We start from the raw sequence: 27,412 nt of genomic DNA, 5'->3' as shown, positions 1-27,412 counted from the left end.
AATTCCCTGTTCCTCTGGGTGGGCAGCAGGGATCTTAGTCCCACCAGGCAGAATAGTTTCTCTCTTTGGTCTTGTCGTCTTGCTCCCTGTTTACATTCCTGTCAGGGAGGAAAAAAAATGTGAGTAGCATCAATATTTGCTCTGATGAAGATGAGAAATGGGTTTATTTTAATATCCCTAAGACACTGAGGGAGTGGTTTACACTGTTTAGAGTGATCAAGAGAACAGCTTTGGTAGTCAGATATATATTGCAATTTATATCTCTTAGGCTATGTGGTGTGTTTAGCACTTTTGTTAAAATCCTGTCAAACCGTCTTTTCTTGCTCACGGCAAACGAGGGGAGTGCTGCGTCCTAATTAAGCTGTTTGCCACAAGCAAAGCTCAGCTGCCCAAATTGCTGTGAGAGCAACGCGGGACGCCAGTCTCCGGTGTGGGGGAAAAGCCAGATGCTCTTAAGTTTTCCTTACAAACTTTTCGGTGGGGGCAAAATTTGTGTAACGAGATCTGACGCAGAAGAGCGAGCGGGGGAGCAGAGCATCCCGGTGGGGCAGGAGCCCCGGCGATGGAGCCGGTCGTCCCGGGTGTGCAGGCACAGCTCCTCCCGGGGATGCTCGGCTCCCTCCCAAAGCCCGTGGCCTGCCTTCCCCGGGGAGGCGTTTGAGGCTCCCCTTTCATTCGCACACCCTGCATCAAGCAGGGAGGGAGTAAACATCTCCCGTAGCCCCAGCCAGGCGGACGAGGTCTGGAGCGGCTGTGGCTGCGGGCAGGACCCCGGGGGAAGGCAGGGCCACCCTCCCTGGTGGCGAGGAGTCCCCGCAGCCGATAGGCACCGTGCCAGCCCTGCTCGGCGGCCGGCTCCGCGGGCAGGCTCGCCCGGCAGAGCGGCTGCGGTGCTGCCAGGAGCCGGCTGGCCTGCCCGCAGCTCTGCCCCTGCCCGGTTATATGGGCAGCCGCGGAGGTGGGGCTGAGCTCTTCCCTCTCCGTCAGCAGCAGCATCCCAGGGCACGGGACGGCGAGCTCTCGGGGTAGCGACTAACGGGATCGGCTTCAACCCTCGCCGAGATGGGCAGGAAGCTGGACCTCTCCAAGCTCACCGATGAAGAAGCCAAGCACGTTTGGGAAGTCGTTCAACGGGACTTTGATCTGCGCAAAAAAGAAGAGGAACGGCTGGAGTGAGTATCTGCTCTGCGGTCCCTGAGTTGGGGGCAAGCAAACCAGACCTGCAGGTCGCGGTGGGCTGTAGGGATAAAACAACGTGCTGAGGCTGTGGGCGAGGAGGAACGGCAGGAGACCGGGCTGAGAAAGTCAAACACGGTTAATAGATTGCGTTATCAGCGGCAAGGTGACGCATTCGGGCAGCAAAGGTGCAAACTGGCGTCGTGCCATCGGCAGCGATGCGGATCGGTGACACCGCGGCATTTTATGGGGACAAATAGCAGGAAATGCCTCTGTGAGGCTTGAGGCTGGTGGGGCTCTCGAGGGGAGACCTCACCTTGGAGCGGAGGATGGGATTTGGCTCCCTGAGTTTTGCTTCATGTGATGGGTCTCGTGTGTTTAGGGCAGGAGTTGTTCAGTGGGTCCTCAGAGTCCGCAGATCCCTGAAAAATCTTGAAAAGTAACTGAGAGGAGTAGTAAACCTACTACTAGTAGTAAGCCTATTTTAGTAGCCCTAAATATGTAATACAGGGGGCTGTGCTGTCCTGGGAAGGTTTTAGGGGCCCACAGATTGGGAAAAGATCGAAAATCACTGGCGCAGCAAATTCTATTAACTTCTAAGTCCTTATAAACAGGGCGTTGAACAAAAGTGGTGTTTAAAAAAAGTTCTGTCAGATCAGATTAAATTTTGAGCATGAGAAATCGCAGGAGTTTAGGTTTTGTTCACGAACTACATCAGACGCTGAGCTTAGTAATGTCTTAACATATTTCAAGAAGCTGCAGTGACTCTCTTCAGGGGGGCAAGTTCCTATTATCCCAGGGGGATGGTCCATGCTCCCAGGCTGGGTTTGGGCAGTGCTGCACTCCCACTGAGCTCTCAGACCCTCCTAGCTCCCAATTTTGTAAACCAGGGCTGGTGGTGATACCACAACAACGCCTGGGGACCAGGAGCTCATTAGTTCCTCTATCAGATCCAAAAGGAAAGGTGAGGAGTGATGGACATCCTTCTTGGTTTGGGATATCTGCATCCCCCAAACCCTTACCATCATGGCAGCCTCTCTGTATACACCATTAGCTACAAGAAACTCTCAGTCATATATTTTTCATCCCCCTGATTACTTTTTTTTTTTGCTTAAGAAAAACCAGCCTGCGTGGGAGGCAGAGATAATTCAGTATCATCATCTACTGCCTTCCTCTGCTGGTAGCTCTGAAGAGCAGGAAGGAGATCAGACAGGGGTATTTAAAAAAATTATCACCCTGCAAAGGGTGAATGTCTCCCTTGTGATGCATCTGAGCTCGGCCTGGAGGGAGGAGGTGGGGACCTACATTGCTGTGCCCTGCAGCAAAGAATTGGGCGAGGTGAATTCCTTCCCTGCTTGACCTTGGCGCCAGACTGGTTTATGTAGGTCCTTTCTGATGCCCAGGAAGCTTCCAAATTGCGTGCCATGCTATGGGAGATGTAGGATGGGGGAAGGTCTCAGGACACTTCTACCCAGCTGCTGTCTCTCCCACTAAGTATTATTTCCCGTAATTTTTTATTTTGATTTTCGTGTTTGTTCCTGTCCTGCAGAGGGCTGGCACGAACCATTCTGAACTACAGAAATTTCTATGATTTCTGAATAATTTCTGCTACAGACCAGACCACCAGTCTGGGAAAGTCTGCCACATTCCTACATGCTGGACATGGAGCTACAGGAGCATTTTCTGCCTGTAACAAGCTGGGACATGATGTGACATTATGGGAGACCCTGCAGCCATTCATCCTGTGCTCTGACCAGCCCCATTTACTTTTCTGTTCATTTACTTTTCTATTCATTGGGCTTGTCTCAACCTGCCAGCCTTGAAGAAATGTCCTGACCCCCCTCCTCAGCCTGGTCTTTTTCTTCCCTTTCTGCTGCTTCTCTGTATTTTGTTTTTGACAGAAGCTATTCACCAGCAAGGGACAAAGGCTTCAGCTGGACACAAACTGCACAGGCATGTGAGGGCAATGCTTTGCCCAAAAAAGTAAATAATGACCATTTTGTGGGGTCTCTCCCTGATTCTTTCCTGAAACATCCATGCCCACAGCCCTGTTTTTGGGGGATGGCTCCCTGCATCTCTCCTGGAACTCAGTAGGTCCAACCCTGCTGCAGTTGGCATCCCTGCACCACGGATTTATTCGTTCTGCCGTGAGCAGAGCAGGGAAGGGGCTGGCTGGTGCTCCTGCCAGCAAGAGGAGACAAGAGGCATGCGGTTCCTGCGGGTTTTAAACTGGTTTGGCTGAGACTCGTCCTTCCTTTGGCAGGTCTGGTGGGTGAGGGAGGAGAGGTGAAGGGATCCAACCGGTCTCTGGGAACCAGAAAAAGCAGTTCCAGTAAAAAAGATTGGATCCTGCTGGCAACAGCCTTAGCACGGGAGTGGAAAAGGAGTGCTGAGTCCAACTCAAGGGTTCTCTATTTGAGGGTTTCTTTCTAGAAGCCTCTTAAATTTACTGCTGGGACATTTGCACCAGTTTGTGCAAAGCACTGCTGGGATGGTGGATGGCTGATTGTACAAACCAGATGCCCAGTTTTCTGTTTTTATAATGGTTTTTACATCTCCCAAATGTAAAAGCAAGTTGGTGTCACTCCTGTGTGACTACAAACAGAGGAGTGACACCAAAAAATGTGTCTTGTGGTGTGCTGGCAGCCAGCTGGCCAGAAAATTCTTCCTCAGGAAAAGAAGTCAAGAGCTGAGCCCTAATGTGCAAACTGATTAGGTTAAACAGAGATTAGCTTGATTGACGTGCCTGTCCATCCCACTGCCAGTCACACCACTGCTGCCAGGGCCAGCCAGGCTCCTGCTGTGGTCACCCTGGCGTCGCCACTGGGGGCATCACCAGAGCCTCGTGGTCCACACTGTGATCCTGAAGCAGCCTCCAGACCTGACTGCTTGAGCCTTTTAACCCAAGCTGACTTCTACTCTGGAAAACACAGCTTCCTAACCCTGGCTAGAGAGAAAACAACCTCCTAGGACCTTCCCTACAAGTCAAACATTTTCCTCTCAGCCATGGCCCCGAAGGCAAACATACCTGAGGGTGGTGCGTGGCACGGGGAGCAAACAGAGAGCTTTTGGGCAGAGCAAGGGGCCCCACTAGCTTGGCAGGCACCTCAGCTGGTGCTGGGGACTCAGCCTCATGCAGACACTGTTTTCCATGGGGATCTGCTCTAGCAGCCAGGTCTGGATAGTGAAGGAAGGCTGCAGGGAGGCACTGCCAGGAGAAGGTGCTCTTGGAAAGCACTCCCCTTGCACAGAATTGTCACAAGCATCTCCTCATGCTGCATCTTCTGAACAGCCAGAACCTTGTTGCACATCACTTAATAACATTCTCTGCTGAATTTTTAGCACTGGAGGACTATATTAAAACCCCTTTAAATCCTTTTTAATATCAAATTTCTTTTATTCTTTTTTTTTAAATTTTGTTTTTTTGACTAAGAATTCCAGAAAGATTTTAATTCCCTGCAGGACTCCAGGCTTGAAGATTGTGTCAGATTGGGATACAGCCAGAGGGTTTGAGATTCCCAGCATTTATGATCAACCCTCTGTGAAATAAATAGGACAGGTTTTGGCACAATCAAGTTGGGGGTTTTTCTATGATCCTTGTGGGTCCTCTCCAACTCAGAATATTCAGAGTTAACTAATATAACTCAGTTATATTCAGAATATAACTTCTGAATCTTCCAACTCAGAAGATCCTAATATAAAATCTAATATTAAACTCCAGTCACCCCCCTGAATCTGGAGCCCACTGTATTGTTAGCATATTTAACTCGTGATATGTTATTTATTAGATTTGCCCTACAGCTGTTTCCACAAGCTGCAGACTCGGAATGTTCCCTGGAAAATCGTTCCTGAAATGATTATGGCATGATGGGCTTTGCCATGTGAGAGTTTGCAGTGAGACGATAACAAACTCAAGTCCCTGCATTTTGGGGTCTTGTCTGCAGGGAGCTGAAATGCAAGATCGACCAGGAGAGCAGCAAGAGAGAGTTCCTGACAAATCAGTCCCACCTCAATGAAACTCACTGTGTCCACTGCCTGCAGCCCTTCAAGTTCCTGCTGAACAGCAAACGGCAGTGCCTCGACTGCCACTTCTACACCTGCAAGAACTGCAGCCGCTACAACAAGAAGGAGCAGGGCTGGGTCTGCGACCCCTGCCGCCTCTCCAGGTACTGCTCCTCAGGGAATCACACCATGGTTTGGGTTGGAAGGGACCTGGAAGTCCATCTCATTCCACCCCCCTGCCCTTGCACTATCCCAGCTTGTTCCAAGCTCCAAGCTGTCCAGCCTGGTCTTGGACACTTCCAGGGATGGAGCAGCCACAGCTCCTCTGGGCACCCTGTGCCAGGGCCTCACTCATGGGAAGAATTTCTTCCTAATATCCCATCTAACCCTGCCCTCTGGCAGCCATTCCCTCATTCTGTCATCCCAGGCCCTTATCCGTAATCCTCTCCATCTCTCTTGGATCCTCTTTAGGCACTGCCAGGGGCTCTAAGGCTTCCCCAGAGCCTTCTCTTCTCCAGGTGAACACCCCCACCTCTCCCAGCCTGGCTCTGGAGCAGAGGGGCTCCAGCCCTCAGAGCACCTTTGTGGCCTCATCTGGTCTTGCTCCAGCAGCTCCACATCCTGTTATTGGGGACCTCAGGGGTGGGGCAGCTCTGCAGGTGAGGTCTCACCTGAGCAGGGCAGAGGGGCAGAATGCCCTCCTCCCCTGCTGGCCATGCTGTGTGATCAGCCCAGCACACAAAGGGTTTTCTGGGTGCCAGTAAACATTTCTGGCTCTTGCCAACATTCTCACCCACCAGCAGCCCCAAGTCCTCCTCCTCCCCAGAGCTGTTCCCAATTCATTGCTCCATCCAGCCTGTATATTTGCTTGGGATTTCCCCAACCTGGGGGCAAGATCTCACACTTGGCCTTGTTGAACCACATGAGGTTCTCACGGCTCCACCTCTCAAGGCTGTCAGGGTCCCTCTGGGTGGCATTCCTTCCCTCCAGCGTGTGACAGCACCACTCAGCTTGGTGTCACCAGCAAACTCAATCCCATTGTCCATGTCACTAACATATATGTCACATCAACCCCTGGGAGCACCACTGCTCACTGGTTTGCTCTGGGGGAGGCTGAGGGACAAGGTGGATGAGGCTCAACAAGAGTTGCCCGAACTCAGCATCCTTTTAGATGAAAACATGCTGTGTTTTTGTTAAGATACCATTTTTTGGGTGAGGCTCTGCTCACCATGAGCTGATTGGATGTTCCTCCTGTGTTTGGGCAGGATTGTGAAGATCGGCTCCCTGGAGTGGTACTACGAACACGTGCGTTCTCGCTTCAAGAGGTTTGGAAGTGCCAAGGTGCTGCAGTCCCTCTATGGCAGGCTGCAGCCAGGCCAGGGGCTGAATTCTGCATTTCTGGGTGAGCAATGGCCACTGCTGCACGTGGGGAATCTGTGCTGCACCACCTTGGGATGCACCAAAGGAGGTGCAGCGGTGCTGATACTGCTCCGAGTGCTGTGGGGTACCAAGACTGTTCAAAATATCTCAAGGAGAAAGCAGAGGTTCAGAGTTGTTCATTCATACACAGAGCAGATGTTCTTGATGGCTTTTCTACTGTTAAGTCCCAAGTTTTTATCACAGACTTGAGAATATAGGATCATTAAAATTGGAGAAAACCTCTAGATCATCCAGTCCAACCCAGTACTACCAAGACCACCACTAAACCATGTTCCAGGGTGCCACATCTACATGGCTTTTGAACATTTGCAAGGATGGTGGTTCCACCACTTCTCTGGACAGTATTTGACCACCCTTTCAATGAAAAAAAATTCCTAATGTCTCATGTCTAGTTTTAAACTAGTTTTACAAATGTCCTGCAGTTTGTAAGTATGTAAGAGTTGCAGCTCTTGTTTTGATTTATTTTTGATCTTTTCATCACAGAGCTTGTGGAATTAACCCTAGTTTAACCTGCAGGATAAAGCCAGCACTCTTTTTTTTTCCCCCATGACCTAATGACTTTTACAGCTGATCTGATGATCCCCTGACACTGACAAAGATGTGTCAAAAGTAGTGAGTTACCTGTCATCACAACTGTTTTCTTCAGAGCTTTATGGACCTTCCATATTTCTGATATTGGTCCAAGAGTGCATAAAATATCTGATGATGTTAATACAGCATTATTTACTAACTAGCTCCTAGCTGCCATTCACAGAGCTCCTGCACTCCATGGCCTGTTTCTTTAGATCCCAATGTGGAGTTTATTCCCATGCTGAGGAGCCACAGAAAAGTTTGCACACATACCATTGACATGACCTGATTCAGCTGCTCCAATCACTCTTTTAGCAGGCTGCTCATGGCAGAAATAGCAGAAAAAAAATTAATGGAGTGAGAGACAATCCATGCATTGTTTCAACCGAAAATGCATCAGAGCACACAAAAACCCAACCAAGCATGAGAGTAACAGCGCCTTGGGCTGCTTTAAATTGAGATTCTGATGCCTTTTTCGAAGGGAAATGATTTTGTTGTTTATTACTTCATTAATACCAGTGAATTGGCTTGACCCTAGAGCAAGCAAGAATCTCCTCCTGGGATGTATCTCCCTCCATCTGCAGTTGGCTGTTCCTTCCCCTGTAGCTCCCAGGCATGTTGCATCAGCCTGGGGAAGTGGTGGCAAGCAGCTCTTTGACTTTTAAAAGTCAAGTCCTGTCTCCAAGTGTCTGTTTTGTTCTCTCTAAAAAGCCTTTTTAACCATTGTTTCTTGTGATGGGCTAGAGAATGAGAATTAGCCATGGCTCTGAGTCTTGCTCTCTGCTCAAGGAACAGGGGGAAAACATTATGATTTCTTTTTACCACTATTTTTGTCTTCATTTAGGTCTTCATGACAGAGTTTACAGCCTGCCAGACATTAACAGTAAGTAAAAACGAGGACTGCAGCAGAGGCCTTGCAGTTCAAGCAAGGTTTCCAACGACTTTTTGTGTTCACACTCCCCTACCCCAGCTCTTCTGGAGAGATTTGGAGTGGTCAGTCCAGGGAAAACATTCCTACACTGCACTGGAGGTAGACTGCAGTGCTCAGCTGTTGCACTGTGGTTACATGCCAGACTTGAAGTTTGCAAGCACTCACTGTCTCAAAGCTATGGGTCACTGGTAAATAGAGGAGCTGGCTGATGGGAATCAGGAATAGCTCTGGAGCCTTCAACCACTGGAGTCACCCAGGTGGACCTCGGGGTGCTCTCTGTGGTGTAGGTGCCCCTTCACCTCCACATCTGTGATGGTGCACATCTGGAAGGGGTGGCCTTCTGGAATGAGAGGGCCAGATCATTAGAACTTAGCAAGATCAAGTACTAAAAGTGGGTGTCTGCAGGAAAAAAATTCGGGGAGTTATTTCCAATCTGGACCTGTTGACCCCATATAAGAAGCATGGCTTCTGCAGGTGCCCTGGGGTGACCACCAGGGTGGAGACTCACCTGCTGCCTGTGTCCCTCCAGGAGAGTGCCAGCTGCTCACCAGCTGTGACGCTGGGGATGACAGCGATGAGGAAGACAATGTCCTACGTGGAGCTGAAGCAGAGCGCTACAGCAGAGTAAGTGTTTGGTTCTGGAGCTGCTGCTGCCTCACTCTGTGTCCCTGGCCTGCCTTGGGTGGTGCTGGTAGCAGTGGTGGTGGCTTTCTGTGCCATTTTCAAACCTGGACCTTTGTCTCTGGTTTCCTTCTCTGAGAAAAGCTCCTCTCCCAGTTTGTGTAAAAACAATCATGTCAGTAACATCATAACATTGTGCTCTGGAAAAAAGACTCACCCCTAACACTATGAATGTCATAAATTAATATAAAAGTCCCAGCTCCTTACCTGTATAATGAGAACCCACCTGTTTTGGTTTTTTTTACTGATGACCTCCCAAATATTTAGAACTATCTGCCTGCAGCATCCTTTCTCTGAAGATGGGGAGATGCTTCAGGAGTCAAAAGCATCACCTGGAGCTCTCTCTGAGCTGTAACCTGGCTCAGCTTTCCCACAATGCCTTTATAAACCAGCAGAGAGATTCTCACTCTCTGCTTATGGCAGCAGTCCTGAGCCAGAGGCTGTGGAAATCAGGAATCCACTCTTCCTTACCTTCAGCATCAGCACAAGCTGTACCTGGCTCCCTTCAAGCAGGACCAAATTCTCTCTGCAAAAAGCAGGGCAAACTCAGGCAAACTAAGGAGACAAAGGCCTCCCTCCCCCTTTCCTGAAGGTCAGCTGTGTCTTACACTGGATTTTCCTTTCTTGCACTTTCTACACTAAAGATGTGCAAGACAAAGCGGCTGCTGTCTGTGCACCCCTTTGATTTTGAACTGGACTCGGATTACTCTGCTCAGTCTCGCCGCCAGTCTGTGCAGCTCTCTCCAGCAGCCAGCAGCCCGGATGCTTTCCAGGTACTGGGAGACTCCTGGGGGGTTCCTTTCCTTTCCTCCTCCTTCTCCTTGCTGCCACTGCTCCTTCAGCCTCAAAACCTCCTTCAGCTGGTGTTGGGAGGCAATGGTGCCAATCCTTGCTCCCCATCACTGCTTGCAATCTCTTCTTCCAGTTGAAGTCCTTTGCCTCAGGGCAAGTCAGGAGTAGGGCATCTGATCCAAGAGGATGAGTGGTAAGATGAGACAAAAGATTCTCTGGCCATGTCCCTGGAGTTTTGCTTGCTCTCTGCAGACAATCTTTTTCTTGTGTTGTCCCAAGGCTATGGGACACACCCTGGTTTCCAGCGAGTTTGGTGCTCAAGGGATTCAATGAAATCAGGTTTTTCTCCCTGGTTTTGCTGTGTGGTGGCACTGGGCACAGTTGGGCAGCAGCTCCATGAGGCATGCAGCCTTTGTGAGGTTGAGATGGATCCCACAGAGCCAGCGTGAGTGAGAGCCAGTCAGAGGGATGAACACCAGGAGAGCAAAAACTGCAGGAATGCTGGTTAGTTCTAAGCAGGAGACTAAATATGCCTTAGTATCCAGAGCTTCTGGCCAGGAGCAAGACTCAGACAGCTCCAGACAGCGCAGTGAGCCATGCCTTGTGATGCCACCCAGGGCCAGCAGTCGACCAACCCCACCTTCCATCTCTGGGGAGGAACACAGATGGGGTGACCCTGGGTGTGGTAAAAGGACTTCTAGCCTGAGGGGCTTCAGGTCAAGCTTTCCTGGTGGAATCTCCTCTTAAAACATTAAACAGGTCCTTCCTTCTAATGGTGCTTTGATACTTTAAACAGTATTGATGGATAAAAGTAGAGTGTGCTGAGATCTGTAATAAAGGTTTAAAAAAAAATCTGCACAATTCCACATAAAATTATTAGAATTTGGGGGAAATAATTAGATCCTTCTTTTTTCAGCAGAATTCAGTGTGAGGGCTGGCCTCTGTCGAATTGGATTTACCAATTGCAAATCAGGGTAAATTTGAGGGGGTGGTTGTTTGAATAAATAGAAGGGGACGGTGTTTTGAAATATCAGAGGGATTTGTAGCCTGGCTGGAGGAACTTTTAAAAATTACCAGTGCCCCCTGGCAGTGAAGAGAAGTATTGCTCAGGGTTCAGCAGCCAGGCAAAGCCTTTAAATGGGATTATTAGGAATTTTTATATTTTATATAATTATAATTGGCATTATAAAAAGTCAATACATGCATATGTTGAAGAATAAAGAGAGGAAGTCTTAGTGAAGGTCAGGAGGGACAAGGAGTTGTAGAATCATTGAACAGTTTGGGTGGGAGGGACAGTAAAGATCATCTCATTCCAACTCCTTGTCATAGGCAGGGACACTTTCCCAGGTTTCTCCAAGCCTGTCCAACCTGGCCTTGGACACTTCCAAGTATGGGGCAGCCACAGCTCCCCAAGCACATTGTTCTTACTTTGGGGGGCCCTGAGCTGGAGGCAGCACAGCAGGTGGGGTGTCACAAGTGGAATCTCCATGGGCAGCTGCTCAGCAGCATCCTCAACTGTCAGTCCTTCCCAGATTTCCCCAACTCAGCTGAAGATGGCTCCCAGGAGTCCAGGATCACGGATGCAGACCTGGTGTTCCACCATGTCCTGCAGGAGCCAGGCGTGAGCGCTCCGGAGCAGCACTTCAGCACAGAGGTTCGGCTCACTGTCAACGCACGGAGAAGGAGCCTGGAGAGAAACCCAAAGCCTGGTGGGTGTCCCTGCCCAGGTTCCTCTTGTATCCTCCTGGGACAAATGGCTGCAACAGTTGCACCAAAGTGAAAATGTCTTTGGTTTTTTTTTTCTGAACAACCTCAAAGCCACTAAGAGGCTTGAGGCTCAGCACAATTTATCCATCTGCAAAAGTGATGTTTCTTATGAAAGAATCTGCTGATGTTATTTAGTTGTAAAGGGCTGGTCTTGTTCCCACCAAAGCCAAAGGGGTTATTCTTAAGGTGTCCATCCCTTTCACACCTACTGGTGTTTTCCAGGGTGGAATTAGATCCAATTAAATGGACCCTATTAGAAATAACAGGGTGTGCTTCCTGCTGCAGGCAGAGGCAGAGGAGTTCAACTCCTTGGCAAAGGAGGTTGTGGGTGCAGAAAGCTTTGAGTTTTTAGGGGACTTGGAGGCAAGAACTGGAGGTTGCTAAGTGGCATCCTTGTAGCTGGGCAGGGTGCATGGGTAGGCTAAATGATCCATGGTTTTGTGAGTCTATAAATATTTTCTAAGAGGTAGAATTTGCCTTTTACACCCTCTGTTTTCCCTGCAGTGATGGCAGAGCCAGGAGGGTTGCATACTGGCTCGTGCATATGCAAATGTAGAATATTTCCTTCTGTGTTTCCAGTGGCCTGGCTGTATTTTCAGGACAATTGGGAATGCTGGGTAGACCTTAACATGGCTGTTTAAATTCCCACTCCAAGTCGTGCTGGAGCAACACAGCAGCAAAGGTCCTCTGGCATGTTAATTCCATTTTCTCTCATTGTTTTTGTCACATTTGAAATTCTCCTTTACACAGGAGACTTTTCACTCTTTTTAAATGCTCTCTCCTAGGCTGGTACCTCTCTAGCCTGAGCCCAAACTTCTTCCAGCACCTGGGCTGTTCACAAAGGGCAGTGTCCAAGCCTGGGTTCCTACAAAACCGAGAAGGCAGTCGTGGTTTTTGGTGAAGGGCCTGGCTGTTGAGGGTATGACAGCAAGGATGGTGCTCCCTGTGTGGGACCCTGCTGTGACTGGTGCTGTGTGGGCACAGTGTGTGGAGATGCAGCCATCCTTGACCTTGATCTGGCTTGCAGAAGCACCTCCTGCCAAGGGGTAGAGAGTGTGATCCAGGGAAATGCATCATTATTTGCTTGTCTTAAGGATGTCCAGGAAGGAATTGAAGGATGTGAATGCCTTGTACCTTTCTCTCCCCAAAGGCATCCCCTGGAATGAGCCACCCCGGGCCAGGTACTCGGCAGACATGGACACCTCGGATGAGGAGCTGAAGGGAGCTCAGTTCCCTGCCTACCCATCCCACCACGGGAAACGCCGCAACAGAGCCTCCTCCCAGGAGAACATCAGCCACTCCTCAAACCAGGTATCAAACAGCCTCTGGGCAGACCAGGCCTGTGGCCTGACAAGGCCCTCTTGTCGCCTCTGAAGTGCAGGGTGGTTCAGAGGAGAGGAGAAGCACCAGTGGCAAACAGGGGTGTGCTTTTCCAGTCATGGCAAAAAAGAAAATCAGGCATTGATTGGTGCTTCCCTCTGCCCATGCTACCATTGCAGTAACAAACCTGCCTTGATTGCTGCTCTTTTTCCAGCGTGTCCTTATTGATCTACTTTGCTTGTGGGTCCTTGTGTCCCCAAAAAGGCTTTCTTTAACTGAATGATTTCTTTATTAATAATCCGGGAATGGATATTTAATAAGAACCAAGATCCTTCTCTTCCTTTGCAGTGTGTTCCTACCTCAGTAGGACTGGGTCAGGATGACCTGTCACATACCTCTCCTGAGTGATGGTAATGGGGGGAACAGGCTAAAGAAGAGTATCAAACAGGGTCTAAACTTGTGTTTTAATTGCCAAGCAAGCACCTGCTGTTCCTGGTGCCACCTTTGCCTGTGGTGGGTGGTGAGGATGGTAAAGTGTTCCTCAGATCTCAAGAGCAGCAAAATGCAGGGTGGTGTTTGGCTACAGATACAGGGGCACAATCAACTGTGAGTCTCACAGCTGGTATTTTGCATGTCCTGCACCCCTTTTTGGGTAATCAGTGTGAGCTCTGTGACCACAACCATCCCTGGGCACCACACTTCGTGTGCCCCCAGAGGGAAAGCTTCTCTCTGCCATTTACTTCTGTGGGCAGCTGTTTTAATTAGTAAATGCCATTCCATCTTCAGCCAGCAGTAAATGGGAGAGCCCTGGAGTGGGTGTCCTTAACGAGGCCATGCTGCATTAGGCATGAAATGTGCAGTGGGGAAATGGGGCCAAATCCCTACCAACGCCTCCCATGACTTCCTCCAGGAGCTGGGTAAGCTCTCACATCAAGCTGTGGTGGAAGGCTGGTGTGGAGCCTTGTCACCCTAATGGTTATGAGGCATCTTCTCACTCCCAATTTACCCCCATTTGCTCTTATGGCAGCGTTGCTCATTAGCTTAAATAGCTCCCCATCCTTCCTGCCCTTTGTGCTGCTGATGTGTTTACAGCCAGCAACCATCCTCCCACCCAGCCTGCTCCTCACCCGGCAGGGAGAGACCCAGCTCTGCAGAATCATGTTTGTTGATCCTCTATTGAATCCCACAGTCTGGCTTCAAATGCAGTGTTGCCCTGGCAGAAACCTTGTTAGCATCTTAACGTTTCAGGAGGTGGAAAACTCAGCTCTCTGACCACACAGATGAAAACTCTCTTCTCCTAAAACTACTTTAGGGACAAGTTTGTCAAAATTAAGGTTGATTTGGAAACCACTTTTGCTTTAGCTCTAGAGAGGATGCCGGGTTCAGTCCCAAACACAAGAAATTATGCTTCTCTGGTAACTAAAGCAGGGGCTGTTCCTTAGTCCTCTGACTGCAGGAGCTAAAGGTTCTAGAACAAAACTTTAAAAAAAATCTATTTAAAAAAGCACTTAAACCTGATGAGACACAAAAAGAAGCTCTGAATTGGTACCTGTGCAGGTCTTTGCCTTTAGATTTTTAGAAGTCAGGTAGGAACAGGACCAAGCCACAAGGAATAGCTCCAATTTACCCAGTTTGTCCCCAGAAGCCATCCTGCTGTACCTCAGGGGAGCTCAGAGGTTCTGGATTCCCCAAGCTTTGATGCTGTCTGGTTCCTCTTCTTTACACACATAAAGTTTCTCTTAGAGGCCTTGGGTATTTGAGAGATTGATGCCCACCTTATGGGCTGTGCCTTAAGTTTAATCCCATTAAATGTTTTAATGCAGAGCACAATTTGCCACACTTTGTCACGCTGAGAGAGGTGCAAGTCCAGTCCCTGATGGGGACATGCCCTGCATGAAAGCTAGCCCTGATGGGAAAGGAGAATGAAGCTCTTCAGCTCCTATCCTGGTAGATATCAATTAGTATTGATTAACAGCAGCCTGTGCTTTAGGCTCTGATCTCTCCCAGCCTCTTCTTATGGAGATAGAGCAGTGGTGACTTCTGGTTTGTCACCATCTCTGAGGTGGATGGGCCATGACAGGCTTTTTATTGTCACTGGGAGACTCAGATGCAAGACTCAGGCCTCAGACAGGACTGAAAAACCACTTAGCAATGGACTGAAGTGCTTCCTGCCTGTGGGTTTAATGCTGCTTGGAGATGTTTGCACTTTGGGGGTGGGAATGACAGTGCTCTGCTCTCCACAGTGCCAGGTTTTTATATTCATCTTCCCTCAAGCAGATGCAATCATCCCTAGCCGTTGTGAGGGTCTAATTAATCAAACGCTACCAAGCACAGAAACTAAGTGAGAGGATGGAAACCGGTATAAAAACAAAGCCCACCCCTCACATCTCTTTGTTACCACCTTTGCTTACTGCTTTTGCTGCTTGTTCCCGTTTGAATGGGCAGCAGCCACTCAGAGCAGCAGTGATGCACTGGTAGTGTCATAAACCAGGCAGTATTTCTCATTGTTTGTGTTTTATTTGTTTGGATCAAAGGAGAGAGACTTGGGTTTTTTCCAAAGAAAGCAAAACTTCAATTTCTAAAGGGAAAAAACCCGAGCTTCCTTTAATTACTTTGATTACTGAACCCGAGCTTCAGTAATCATAGATCACAGGGATGTTTTGGTTTGAATGGATCTTAAAAATATCTCATTCCACGCCCTGCCATGGGCAGGGACACCTTCCACTATCCCAGGTTGCTCCAATCCCTGTCCAGCCTGGTTTTGGACACTTCCAGGGGTGGGCTAGCCACATTTTCTCTGGGCAACCTCTGCCAGAGCCTCCCCACCCTCACAGGAAAGGATTTCCTCCTAATGTCTAATCCAAATCCACTCTCACCACAAAGATTTGTCTTGGTTCCTGAGCACAGAAAGTAACTTCTCTTTGATTTTCAAGATTTTGTCTGTCTTTTATTTCTCTGCCATTCTCTCCATGCCCTGTTTTTAGTCAGAAGAATGAGGGAGAAGAGAGGGGCAAGCACCTGGGTGAATCAATGCACAGAGAAGTCAGAAAATTTCAGAGTGGTGGGGAAAACTTTCAGGTTTGGTGTTTCTACTTGGATTTTTTCTTGGGAAATTCTTGCCCTCTTCCCTTCCACCACTGTGTTGGCAGGAGTGTGATGGAGTGGTTACAGCTTGAAAAACATGTTAGTAGGAAGTGAAAACTGATGTTGACTTGAATTTGGGGCAGCATGGGAATGATGGTGAGACAGATGGCTTTATTACAGGCTAATGCTTTTATTGGTGATGGGGTTTTACCTTCACTGCACAAAGCTACAGATGCTTTGCTGGGAATTGTGGTGTGCTGGGGGTTCAGCATCACTTGGAGTTTTCCAGATTGAAGGTTGCTCTGCACCTCCTGGAGCTTACTGACATTTTAAAGACATCACTTAAAAGATATTATTTTTTAATGTCTTTTAACTCTGCCCAGAGTGGCAGCGTCTTGCTGCTTGCTTTCCTCTGCTGGTTGCACTGTTTCCTCACTGTCCTGGCAGTGGTGGCTGGTCTGTTCTCTACTTCTTTTCCCTCTCTCCCTCTCTCTCTCTCTCCCCTTTCCTGTAGATCCATGAGCTCAACACTCGCATGTCTGCAATCGAACGCATGCTGAACCGCTTGGAGGAAAAAATCCTGACACGCTCTGACGAGGTAACTGGGCAGGAATTCTGCAGGGATGGAGCATGGGCTGTGCTGGATCCTTCCCCTGTCCGCTGGAGAGGCTTCTCTGAACAGCAGCATTGAAGGCATAGGCAAAATCATAGAAATATTTCGGTCAGAAGAGACCTGTAAGATCACTGAGTGCAACCATTCGCCTGTCACTGCCAAGGCTGTCACTAAATCATGTCCCTAAGTGCCACAATGACCTGAGCTGTTTGAGTTTAATCCTCTGTTTTGGCCTTGCAGGCTGTTCTCTGCTTCCAGATGATGGAGTGCCTTAGAGAACATTGCATGGCAGGACAGAAACAGCAGCAAATTTAACCCATTTTAGACCCTGTGCAAGCCTTCCTTGCCACTTCTGCACAAGGAAAACTGGGGTTTGGGCTGATAGTTTAGTTTATGAAGTGCAAATTTCAGGAGTTTTGCTAATGAGTGTCTGTCTCTGCAGAGCTGTGACAGCTCATTTGAAATCATGGGACGCTCAATTAGTACCTATGAGGAAGGCACCTGGTTATTGTGACTGTGAGATCTGAGTCAAGGAGCATTTCTGTATCTCTTCTGGGCTGCCCTCGTCTTACCATGCCATCAAACTCGGGAGAAAACAGCTAAATTAAGTTAGAGCTGAGCAACAGTGTAGAATCTGTGAATACTTAGACCACTTAACATTGATTTTTGGGTTTCTAATTTTAGACCATGCACCCTTTTCCTTCAGGTGAACCTATCACTGCTCTGGCAGCTGATGGCTGAGTAGAATGGATGGTGATAATTACAGGGAAGGCCCCCAGGCACAGATGAAACTATGCCATTTCTCCTTTTTTTAAATTAAAATTCACAATTGAGGGATGGCCACATTTGTAATCATTCAGTGCCTGATCATCAGTAAACCTGACCAAGGGAGCAGGAGAGGTGCACAGTGCCAGCTTCCCACCTTTTATTCCCACATCCAGGGCAAATCAGAGCACAGGCAGTGGGTCTAAACAGCTGTGGGACAGGCTGAGGTTAACAACAAAGCAAAGCTTTCCAGCAGAAAGGATAGCAGAGCCCTGGAATAGATTGCTTGGGAAAGAGATTGTCTGCTGCAGATGCCACTGTTGGAGGCTGTTAAAAACAGCTCAGACAAAACCCCCCAGGTATGACTCAGGTAATTGTATTCCCACCTTAATGCAAGGGTCAGCGAGTTCAGGAACTTCTGGAGACCTCTTCCAGCGCCTGGGAGTTTAATAGGATTCTTCTCCAGCTGCCATGAATTGCACCTAACAACGGGGCTGGGTGGCAATGTGCCATCTATCCTACAGGGAAATTTGCTGTGTGGTTTCTCATAGCAAATGAGATTACCCAGAAATTCCAAATGTCACCTCAGGGAGTGGCAATTCCCATGGCTGCTTCCCTCTCCCTGGTGGTCCTCATGTTTGGGTTGCTGTCATCCCTGCCCTTGGAGCCACCAGCCACACTGTGGTTCCTAATGAAAATGTGGTCGTTTTTGGCCCCAAATCCCCCAGGCATGCCCTTTTAAGGGTGGGGTAAAGGCAGTTTTCCACAGGGAAAAACAAGCAACTTCTGGGGGGTGGGGGGGAATGGGAATGGAGGTTCTGTAGGTAGAGGATTTGTATTCCTCAGTGAGGAGCTGGAGTGCAGCTCTCTGGGCTCTGCTCAGACCCGAGCTGGTTTGACTGCTGGGGCTCAAAGTCCCCTTGGCAAAGTCCCTCTGTGGTCACACTGCCCGAGCTCCTCTCTTGGTGAGTGTGTCTGGACCCAGGCCTGACCCTCTGTCCACCACAGGAGCCTCACACAATTCCCTTCTCACACAATTCCCTTCTCACACAATTCCCTTCTTCTGCTCCTTCAGTCTCCGGCCCCAGAGTCCCACACTGATCCCGATGCCGAGGAGGAGGAGTTGAAGAGGAAGCTGGAGGAGTTAGCCAGCAACATCAGCGATAAAGAAATCTCTTCTGAGGAGGAGGAGCATGAAGAAAAGGAGAGAGCAAAGAAACCAGAGATGAGTTCCTCCAGCGATGACATGGCCAGAGATGTTCGAAAGGTAGTCTGTGCCCTGCCATTCATACCATTCCAGGCTGCATCCATGATTCCTTCTGCTCTCAGTGGTTTATGGTTTTACACCATGAAAATGTGACTCTTCTTCTGTCCCACACCTCCACCTCAAAGCCTCCCAGGGCTGTGTCTGTGTCTGACTTAGCTGCCTGTTTTAACAGAGTATCAAAAGACAGGGAAGTCCCCGGGTGTTGGATCTGGACCTTTCTCCTTGTGGGCTCTCCCAGTTTCACCCAAGAGTCAGAAGTAAAGCCTGTTAGAGGTCTTGCAGGCTACTGCCTGTCATGGAGAGGTGCACAACCTCCACATCTGCTTAGAGGAACTGCCTCAGGATCTGGAAGTCAGTATGGAGAAGAGTCCTGGGGTGGGAGAAGAGCTTGTGATGATTTAGCACTGGCACCCTTTGTCAGGCACATGCTACAGCCTGAAATGTCTTTTCCACACCTGTCAGTGCTCCTGAGTCCCTAAATCCCTGATCCCACTTCCACTCTGCCAGGTCAGCATCTCTTGTGCTTACAGCATTGCATTGGCTCCTGTCCCTGCTTAGAGGTGGGTGACCCGTGGGGACATGGGTCAGGGAGAGGAGGATGGATCACAGCACTTCTTTTACTGTGTCACAAGGCCTCCTTTTAATGTGCTTTTGTTCCTCAGCCTCACAACACGAAACCTGGTGGGTTTGAGTTCCATTTGCTGCTCTCTCACTGCCACAGGATCGGTGGTGTGCTGCATCCTTACCCACAGCATCCTTTGATGCCTCCTTTTTGCTTTTTAGGAATTCTTTAGATGATTGCTGCAGCCAGGCTTAACAACTTCTCATGGATTGAACAATCTGCATCATTTAATAACCATTCCTAATTAAGTGCAGATAAGTAGCAACTCACTGAGCCAAGGCGACTTAATTCCCATGTGAGCTGCTGATCTGCAGCAGACGGAGGCTCAAACCCCGAACAGGTTTGTGTGGTATCAGTGCAAAATTCTTGTTTCTTATGAAATGAAGCCTGGGTCCTCCAGATTTGCTACTTTTTTTGCCCCCCCAACCCAACTATGAAAGCAGGGAGGAGTGTTGAGTCAGAAATATCTGTAGCTGGACCAGCCTTGGTTAAAAGCTGTCAGTGTGGATGATGTTTAACAGCAACTTTCCTTATACTTAAAACAGATCCAGGTTTGGATTTTGCATGATTCTGAGGGATTTTTTTATTTGAGTCTCCTCCAGTCAGGAGGAAATCTAACTGGGGGAGCACTGTGATGGAAGCACACGATCCTAATGGAAAATGTGAAAAAACTCTGCTGTACCATGAAGGCACCATAAAATGATAAAAATATCACCTGGACTGAGTTAGCTGGTTCTCTGCAGGACAGCTTGCCTGGAAATGGCAAGTTGTAAACACAACTGTTTGTCACCAGCACATAAGTCACCTCCATCTCCTTGGTTTCCAGGGAATTATCAGTTGGGAGAGAGATGATGAGCTTCTTCAGCCCATTTTTACATGTGTTGAGCACCTCATCAAGCCAAGGGCAGCACTTAGGGGCATTATTGCCATCAGTGCACCTTGGGGTGGGAAGAGAGGACATTAGCCCCAAGTTCTGGCAGTGCAATCATTTTATGGGGTTTGGTTGTTATTATTCTTTTGCCACAAACTCAAGGAGTTGTTTGCATCCCTGCTCAGGCCCGCTGAGGTGTAAAGCAATATGCTGCAATTAGATCCTGACTGCTGAGTAACCAAGTGGCCTTCAGGTGGCCAGGTGCTTCCAGTGAGTGGAACATCCCTCCATAACCTCTTTTCCAAGCCTTTTGAGATGACTTCTTTTGTCACTGCAGAAAGCACGAGCTGAGATCAAAGCTCTGCCGTAGCCACTCATGCGCCTGGTGGAGAGCCCTTCAGGAGCAGCGTAAGCCTGTTAATTACCACTCCTCCATCTCCCCACAGCTCCTGGAGGTCTGGTGCCCTCTCACCTCTGGCTCGTGTTGTTTTCTCCACCACATTAAAATAACATCCATATCTTTTCCCCCCTCCCACCCTCCGCTCTGGCTCTCGCAGAGGTCATCGGCTCAGGCTCTGAGTGAGATCACGGCCAAAGTGCTGAGAGCCATAAACGCCACGGAGGAAGCGGTGTGGGAGTCGTTGCATGGAGAGAGCCAGGGCTGTGCCCTCCCTGCTGGGCAGCTTCCAGGCCTGGCAGATGGGAAAGAGGTGGCCGAAACCTACCGGGAACTTGAGGAAAATGTAAGGCTCCCCGGAGCTTTTGGGCAGCAGGGGGTGGGAATACAAAGGAACCCAGAAATTTCTTGTTAGTGGGTAGGTGAGCACTGGAAGGATGGTCAGCAGAGGGATTAAAGTCTGGTTTTATATGATGGTGCAACAGCAAAAGCAGGTGTTTTGTCTAGTGGTTTCCCTTTTCTTGGTTCCTGGTTACCCTGGGTGATGTGTGGGGTCTCCACCTTGCTGTAGCATCACTTGATGCATTCTCTGCTCCCACAAAACTTGAGTACCACTTCCTTCAGCTCCTCCAGCACTGTGTTTTGTCAAAGGCTTTACAAACATGACCTCCTGTTCACTCAGACTGCAGGGCTGATGGGCTCTTGCAGGTGACAAGTTCACAGCTGGAGCATATTTGTGTGATCCTGAAGCACTGACAGCTTTTTTAGTCACTATAAACCCCTGTGATCTAATTCCCTGTGGGAAATGGGTTGCATCCACAGTGCCCTGTACCAAGCTCCAAAGGAACAGTTCAAAGGAGAGTTGCATCTCCATCTGGGTGGTCAGATTTTGCTGTAGGAAATGTCCTGCAATGGGGAGCAGGGTTTTAGGACACGCTCTGTGGCTCATCTCTCACTGGGGAAAGCCTATCAATACAAGCAGGGAGCTGCAACACCTGGATGTTTTCTGGTCAAATTCAGCATCTCAGGAGAGGAGGGTTGGATGCACGAAGGTTTTGAGGTTCCCCCTCTCCCCAGAGAGAGGATAGGGCTGGGAGGGATGTGAACTTTGGGCCTAGTGCTGCTGCTGTCAGCTCGGGACAGGGGAGGGTAGACAATGGCCCTGGGAGATGTGTGACATCCTGCCATTCCCTCGGGGATCCTGGCTGAGTCACAGCTGGCTGGGCACTGGGTTCTCCACTCCAAGGCATGCCACCCACCTTGGAGGGCACTGGGAGTGTCTGATGGGCCAACAACAAATCCCTGTGACTCACAGGCTGGGTGGTGCATGGCCTTAGGATTTGCACTGGGATGGGTGGGACCTCTGGGACATGTGGTGCTGAGATTTGGGTGGATGGACTGTAGTTCAGTGCATGCACAGGGCTCCTGCCAGGCAGTTCTGCACAATGCCCAGCCCAGGGGAAACTGAGAGGGCTGAAGGAGCAGGAATTGCAGTAGCAGTGCTGAGATTTTGGGATCAGTCACCTGAACAGTGGCCACATCTGACCATCTGATGTATTTGCATACTGATGTATTAATGTTTCCTGAACTGCCTTGCCTGGACCTGTGTCCTTGTAGTAACCTGGGAGGAGGCAAGTGGCAGTAAAACCAGTGGTTTTATTGGGATAGATCCTTTCACCCTTCTTCTCCAGGCAGCAAAGTTCAGGCTGACCCTGCTCCCAGGCAACCCAGCAGCACAGACACCCTTAAAATAGACTGAGCAGATTTGGAAAGTCAGCTTGTCTCCTTCCCAACTCTGCCCTCACAGGATAGCAGCCTGAGCTGGTGTGCAGTACCTGCTCTCCCTCTGAGCACACTGCACAGAGATGCTGCTGCTTCTCGAGCAGGTCACTGAGTTTTGGTCCTTCCTGTGTTCCCACTGAGCCTCTTACCACTTCACACTGTCAGTAATTGCTCTCAAAAGCCTAGGGAAGGGAGAAAATGAGACGAAAAGCCATGTCAGACTGGTACTGTCTGTGCTGCAAGGCAAGAAGGCAGTCAAAAAAGAATGGCAGGAGCTGCTGCATATGGGGCTGCAGTCACACCAGGAGAGAACTCCAGAGAGGTTAATTCTGCAATGTGATTTTTTTCCTTTTCCTGTATTTCAGGTGTACCTGACTGCTGGAAAGACCTACCAGCTTGAGAAGACCCTGAAGGAGCTTGAGGAAGGGGCTCAGCACAGCGGCACCACCGACTCGGAGCTTTCAGAGCTAGAGGACAAAGTGGCTTCAGCAGCTGCTCAGGTGCAGCAGGCAGAGAGTGAGGTGAGGCCCTGGCTCTGAGAGATGCTTTGCCCAGCCAGTGATGGCAAACAAAGCAACTGATATGTCCTTCAACCACCATCTGTATGTGTTTTCTCCTCCTTCTAAAGATATCGGACATCGAATCCCGAATTGCAGCTCTGTCTGCTGCAGGGCTGACAGTGAAGTCTGTGGAAAAGACAAAGAAAAAATCGAGTGTGCAGGTGAGTGTGGAGGGTGATGGCTGTGAGGTCCCAGCCCCGAGCTGTATGTGCTCCCCTGGGCTGTTGCTGCTGCCCCTGGGTGCTGGGAAGGGCTGTCTGGCTTGCTGAGCTGTGCCCAGCTCTCCCCGTGCTGCCTGCTGCTCTGCCCATGGCAGAACGAGCTGTCTGCCTCCTCTTGCACCCCTAGAGACACCTCTGCCCTTCCTCTGTCCACAGGCTGCCTTCCTCCATGCTCCTGGTCCTGCCAGCAGCAGTCCTGGGGAGTCTTTGGATGACATTAAAGTGAGTGTGTTGTGCTGACTGTGCATGCAGCACAGCCTTAAGCCTGGACACAACCAGGGTCTCCAGGGCCTGCCTTCAAAGCAGTGGCCTCAGTGGGGACCTCTGCCCTCCCATCCCTTGCCCACAGCAGGCTGCTCCCCTTCTCTTGCAGGCAATGCCCGGGCTGCAGAGGTTCAGGAGGAAGTTCAACAGTCCCCTGGAAATCACCAGTAAGGACCACGGCCCTGTCTGAGGGAGATGGGGGCCTGTGTGGGGGGCTGGGCTGGGTTTTGGGGGATGCTGATCCTCTCCTCTCTCTCCCTGCACCCAGCTGTGTGTCTGCAGTGGAGTCCCCTTCCCTGTGCTTCTTGTGTGACAGCCACAGGGGAAACCTGTGGTGGATAACTGGGAAAGGAGGCAGGACTGGGGACAGTGATGGGAGGGCAGAGGTCAGGCTCAGGTGACTCAGTCCCTCAAGAATCAGAACTTCTCTGCAGCCACCCCAGAGTCCAGGGAGACATCTGCATTCCTTTGTCTGTGTCATCCCATGGGCTGTTGGGTCTCAAAGCCTCACCTAAGCCCATCCTCGTTTCTGACAGCAATGTCTTCCTTGCTTGGCCATCTCGGGGAAGGTATCCTTCTCCAGGTGGCATGCCCCAGCCCTGGAAGTGTTTCAGGTTGGATGGGGCTTGGAGCAACCTGGTCTAGTGGAAGGTGACCCTGCCCATGACAGGGTGGGACAAGAGAGGTTTTCAGGTTCCTTTCCACCCAAACCATTCTATGACTATGAATCTCAACCCTGCTGCCCACCTGACTCAGCCACCGGTCCCTGGTGGGAGGCAAGAGGCCCTCCAGGGCCCAGCTGGAATAAACAGCAGCTTGGGAGAGCTTCAAAGTCAATGGTGACCTGAAACTTGGCACAGCAGTTTGTGTGGTAGGGGGACAATCACTGGAAATGCTTCATCCTGACCAATGTCAGCGAGCCCCACTAGGAAATTGCTTTTCTATTTCTCTCTTATCTCTCTTCACAAGCTTAAAGGCAGAAAGAGTGGCTCTCCTTCCAGATAATGGAAGATGAAGGGAGAGAAGGGGGGAAAGATCATTTAATTCAGAGGTAGAATAGCATTTCCCCCATTCAGCACAGACAATTAACAGTGCTGTTTCCCAAGCTGGGGCTGGTAGGTGGAAAGGTCCCTTATCCTCATACAGAGGAGGAGTCATCTGCTCTCCTTGCTGCAAAGGGCAGGCAGATAAAGACAGCCTGTGGGCCACGTCAGCCCTGCAGGGAGACAGAGGGATGTGCAGTGGGGACAGACGTCACCAGGCAAACCTAATCCCCTGTGCCTGGGCTGGGCCAGGGGGTCATTTGGTCTCCTGACTGCCCAGCTGGCAGGGCAATGACTTGGAAAGTTGGGCCTGGAAAGGTGCAGCTGGTGGGAGGTGGTGGCAGAGGAGAGGAGAGGTTTAACAGGTCAAGAGAGTGTTGTAGGCTGAGGCAATGTGAGCTCCTCACAGGCTGGGCTTCTGCTGTACCATGGAGCTTTCCAGAGCAGAGCCCCTGGCACTGCACTGCTGCCAGGCTGGCCCAGCTCAGGCAGTGCTCTGGAAACCTGAGCAGCAGCAACTCTCATCCCCTCATTTCAAAGTGCTTCTCATCACCTTCCCAGAGAGGGAAGTGCCATGATGCATCCAAACCCACAGCCAGCAGGGGATTGGTAAATCCTGAGTGACTTGGAGGGTCACTCACACCTCTGGTGAGGTGGCTGAGGCCCTGCTGCCCACCTCTCTTCCCTCCCTGCAGGTTTTGACGACTCCTTTAACCGCAACTCGGTGTACCGCGGCTCGCTGACGCAGAGGAACCCCAACGGGAAGAACAGGAGGGTGGAGAGGCTCTTTGCGGTATGGACACAGCTCTGTGGGAGAGCCTGGCTGCCAGGGGGATCTGTGCCTCCCCAGGCTCTCCTCAAGCCAGTGCAGCCCTCAGCTCTCAGTGCTGGTCTCACCATGCTGGCTGCTGAGGGCAGGAATGCCTGGGCATCACCCCCTGAGCTCTGGGGTGTCACAAGCCCCAGGAAAGATGTACATCTTTGAATTCCTGCTGCCTGCAGGAATCCTACAGGCAGCAGGATGGGGCAGGGCCTTGCTCTGTGCAGTGGCAGCAAGAGGGGACAAGGAGCACTCTGGGGTGGCTCATGATGGCATGGGCACAGTGGTGAGCTGAGGTTTCTCCTCCTTGTGCCTTGCAGAAGCCTGTGATGACCCACCTGTCCTGAGGAGAGGGGACCTTCCTGCTCCTGCATTCCAGTGAAGATGCAAGACCTCAGCACAAAGCCTCTGACCACCTTCCCTGCAACACCTTCTCCTCCTTCTCCCAAACCCCTCTCCCCTGAAACCCTGGACAGAAAGGAAGCCAGAGACCATGGGCAGGAGGCCTTGCTGGGAGCTGCCAAGGAGAGGAGCATGGCACTGGGGTGCAGAAGGTGGCCAGGGGCTCTCATGGGAAGATGCTGGAATGAAACCTTGGATTTGGGCAGCTCTTTGGTACTGGGTCAGCCAAGGGGACCAGAGAGGTGCAGAGCAGGAGCTGGATGTCACTGTGTCATTCAGCACAGGGACAGGGGCAGGGACACAGCCCTGACTTGGCAAAAGCTGTCAGTGCCTGTCCCTGCTCTCTCCCAGGCTGCTGGTGAGCAGGGACAGGAGCTGGCAGTGAGTGTGCAATGCCCTTGGGTACCCCAGGTGGAAGAAGGACCCAGGCATCCCAGAGCTGGGATTTGCAATCACGGTGCTGGTCCCAATTCCCTGCCATGGCCCTTGGAGCTTTGCTCCCCTTCCCTGAGCACCAAAGTAGGATGAGAGCAGCACTGGTCTCCTCCCACTCAGCTCTTGGTCTTTGCCCCAGGCCGTGCAAACACCCGCTGAGGCTTCTGCCACCATGCCTGAAGCAGCTGTGGCCACCTGGGGGTGCGAGTGAGGGAAGCAGTGGCAAGAAAAATGGAGGAAAGGCTGAAGGGCTTGCTGGGGATTGGTTTGCTTTTCCAGCTCTCACATATATCTCTGCTCCACGTGAGGCTGTGTCAGCAAGATACAGAACCCCAGTGAGCAGAGTGTAGGTGCTCCTCTGCTCCACAGAGGGCCAGCCCCTGCCAAGATGCACTTTGTGCATGGGCATGTCCCCTATCCCTGGTGATAGCATTGTAGAGCCTTTCAGGACCATCCCATCCTTTGGAGGGGCTGTGGTGACCTTCAAGGACTGCAGTGGCCCTGGGCTCCTGGTATCACCCTTCCCCAGAATCCCCAAGATGGTTTTTTCTTCCAACATTCAATTCTCCACATCCACTAAGGCCAGTGGATCAGTGCCAGCCCCACATCCATAACCTGACCAGAGCATCAGGATGGGAAGAGGATTGCTTTCTCTTGCAGGTCACTTTGGAAGAGGTTTTTTGCTCAGTCCCTGTCCTGTATAGGCCCCACTTTCCTCCCTCTCTCCATCCCTCCCTCCCTCCCTTCCTCTCCAGTGGGCAAAGTGGGAGCAGCTGGAGCAGGGATGTCAGACCAATGCTGACAGTTTCCCCTCCATGGCCACCGAGGCTGGATCATATTAGGCAATTCCTGTGCATCTGAGTTAAAACCACTTTAATTATGAGCAGTAGGGAGAATTCTTATGCAAGTAACACATTTCTTTGGCTTTGGTAGTAGTAGAGGCTGCTAACTGCCTACGAATTGGTCCTGTGGTCATCCCAGAGAGCATTGCAAGCCCATAGTCTGGGCTTCCCAGCTGGAAACAAAACCAGTTTCTTGATTTAAAATTAAATCCTTCTGGCCTGAAGCTCAAAAGGGTAAGTGCAAACCTCTGCTGTTGCAGAAACTCCCAGACACTGCAGCTTGACTGGATCCATCTCCTGTTGCTCGGCCAGCCTCAGTGCTGGGCTGGCAGCTCTCTGGCTTGCAGAACAGAGCTTCACCAAGATCATCCAGAGGGTTTGCACTCCCCTTCTGGCATCAGGGCTCAGCCTTCACCCCAACCCCATCTCTTGCTTGTCTGGTTTCTGCCATGACTCAAGTCCTTCCACGCCTGACCCTGTGAAGGAATCCTCACGGGGAACTCGGCAGTGCAGACCAAGGCATCGTTCAGTAGCCACCCTCATTGTTCTTTGCTGGTTTCCTGACCCATTTGCCTGTGTAGAGATTATGATAAATGTACACTAAATTATGCAATAAAGCCAATTTTGTGTCCAGAACCACCCACCCATTTCCCAGTGTCTGTTTTTTCAGTTCACTGGAGCAAAGGCTCCTTTCTCTTCCTGTGGAATCCCATATTGGTTTGGGCTGGAAGGGACCTCAAAGCTC

General features: G+C 50.4%; 1 protein-coding gene across 7 annotated transcripts; it reads left to right on the top strand.

Moving 5' to 3' along the window:
- Positions 1 to 329: 329 nt before the first annotated feature.
- On the top strand, positions 330 to 27,306 carry MLPH (melanophilin). 7 transcript variants are annotated; one of them, XM_085065777.1, is made up of 17 exons: positions 333 to 1,172; positions 5,121 to 5,342; positions 6,444 to 6,580; positions 8,033 to 8,071; positions 8,649 to 8,743; positions 9,445 to 9,573; positions 11,115 to 11,301; positions 12,510 to 12,670; positions 16,278 to 16,361; positions 18,217 to 18,408; positions 20,459 to 20,644; positions 22,446 to 22,601; positions 22,709 to 22,801; positions 23,018 to 23,083; positions 23,235 to 23,292; positions 24,864 to 24,961; positions 25,309 to 27,306. In XM_085065777.1, the coding sequence occupies exons 1-17, from the start codon at positions 1,063 to 1,065 to the stop codon at positions 25,333 to 25,335; spliced, it is 2,040 nt and encodes a 679-aa protein (XP_084921903.1). In that variant the 5' UTR covers positions 333 to 1,062; the 3' UTR covers positions 25,336 to 27,306. The 7 variants fall into 7 exon arrangements, with proteins under 7 accessions (XP_084921905.1, XP_084921907.1, XP_084921903.1 ...); XM_085065779.1 differs by lacking the exon at positions 9,445 to 9,573 and having other exon boundaries at positions 330 to 1,172; XM_085065778.1 differs by lacking the exon at positions 16,278 to 16,361.
- Positions 27,307 to 27,412: the final 106 nt, after the last annotated feature.

This window comes from Lichenostomus cassidix, chromosome 7, assembly GCF_008360975.1.
Source record: "Lichenostomus cassidix isolate B80296 chromosome 7, HeHo_3.0, whole genome shotgun sequence".
Classification (NCBI taxonomy): domain Eukaryota; kingdom Metazoa; phylum Chordata; class Aves; order Passeriformes; family Meliphagidae; genus Lichenostomus; species Lichenostomus cassidix.
This window is presented reverse-complemented; position numbering and strand designations above follow the sequence as displayed.

Bases quoted from the DNA above. Each gene is read 5' to 3' on its own strand.
- MLPH (XM_085065777.1), top strand. From the start codon at position 1,063: ATGGGCAGGAAGCTGGACCTCTCCAAGCTCACCGATGAAGAAGCCAAG. The intron at 20,645-22,445 runs GTAAGGCTCCCC...CCTGTATTTCAG, and splicing joins ACCGGGAACTTGAGGAAAAT to GTGTACCTGACTGCTGGAAA. The intron at 23,084-23,234 runs GTGAGTGTGTTG...CTTCTCTTGCAG, and splicing joins AGTCTTTGGATGACATTAAA to GCAATGCCCGGGCTGCAGAG.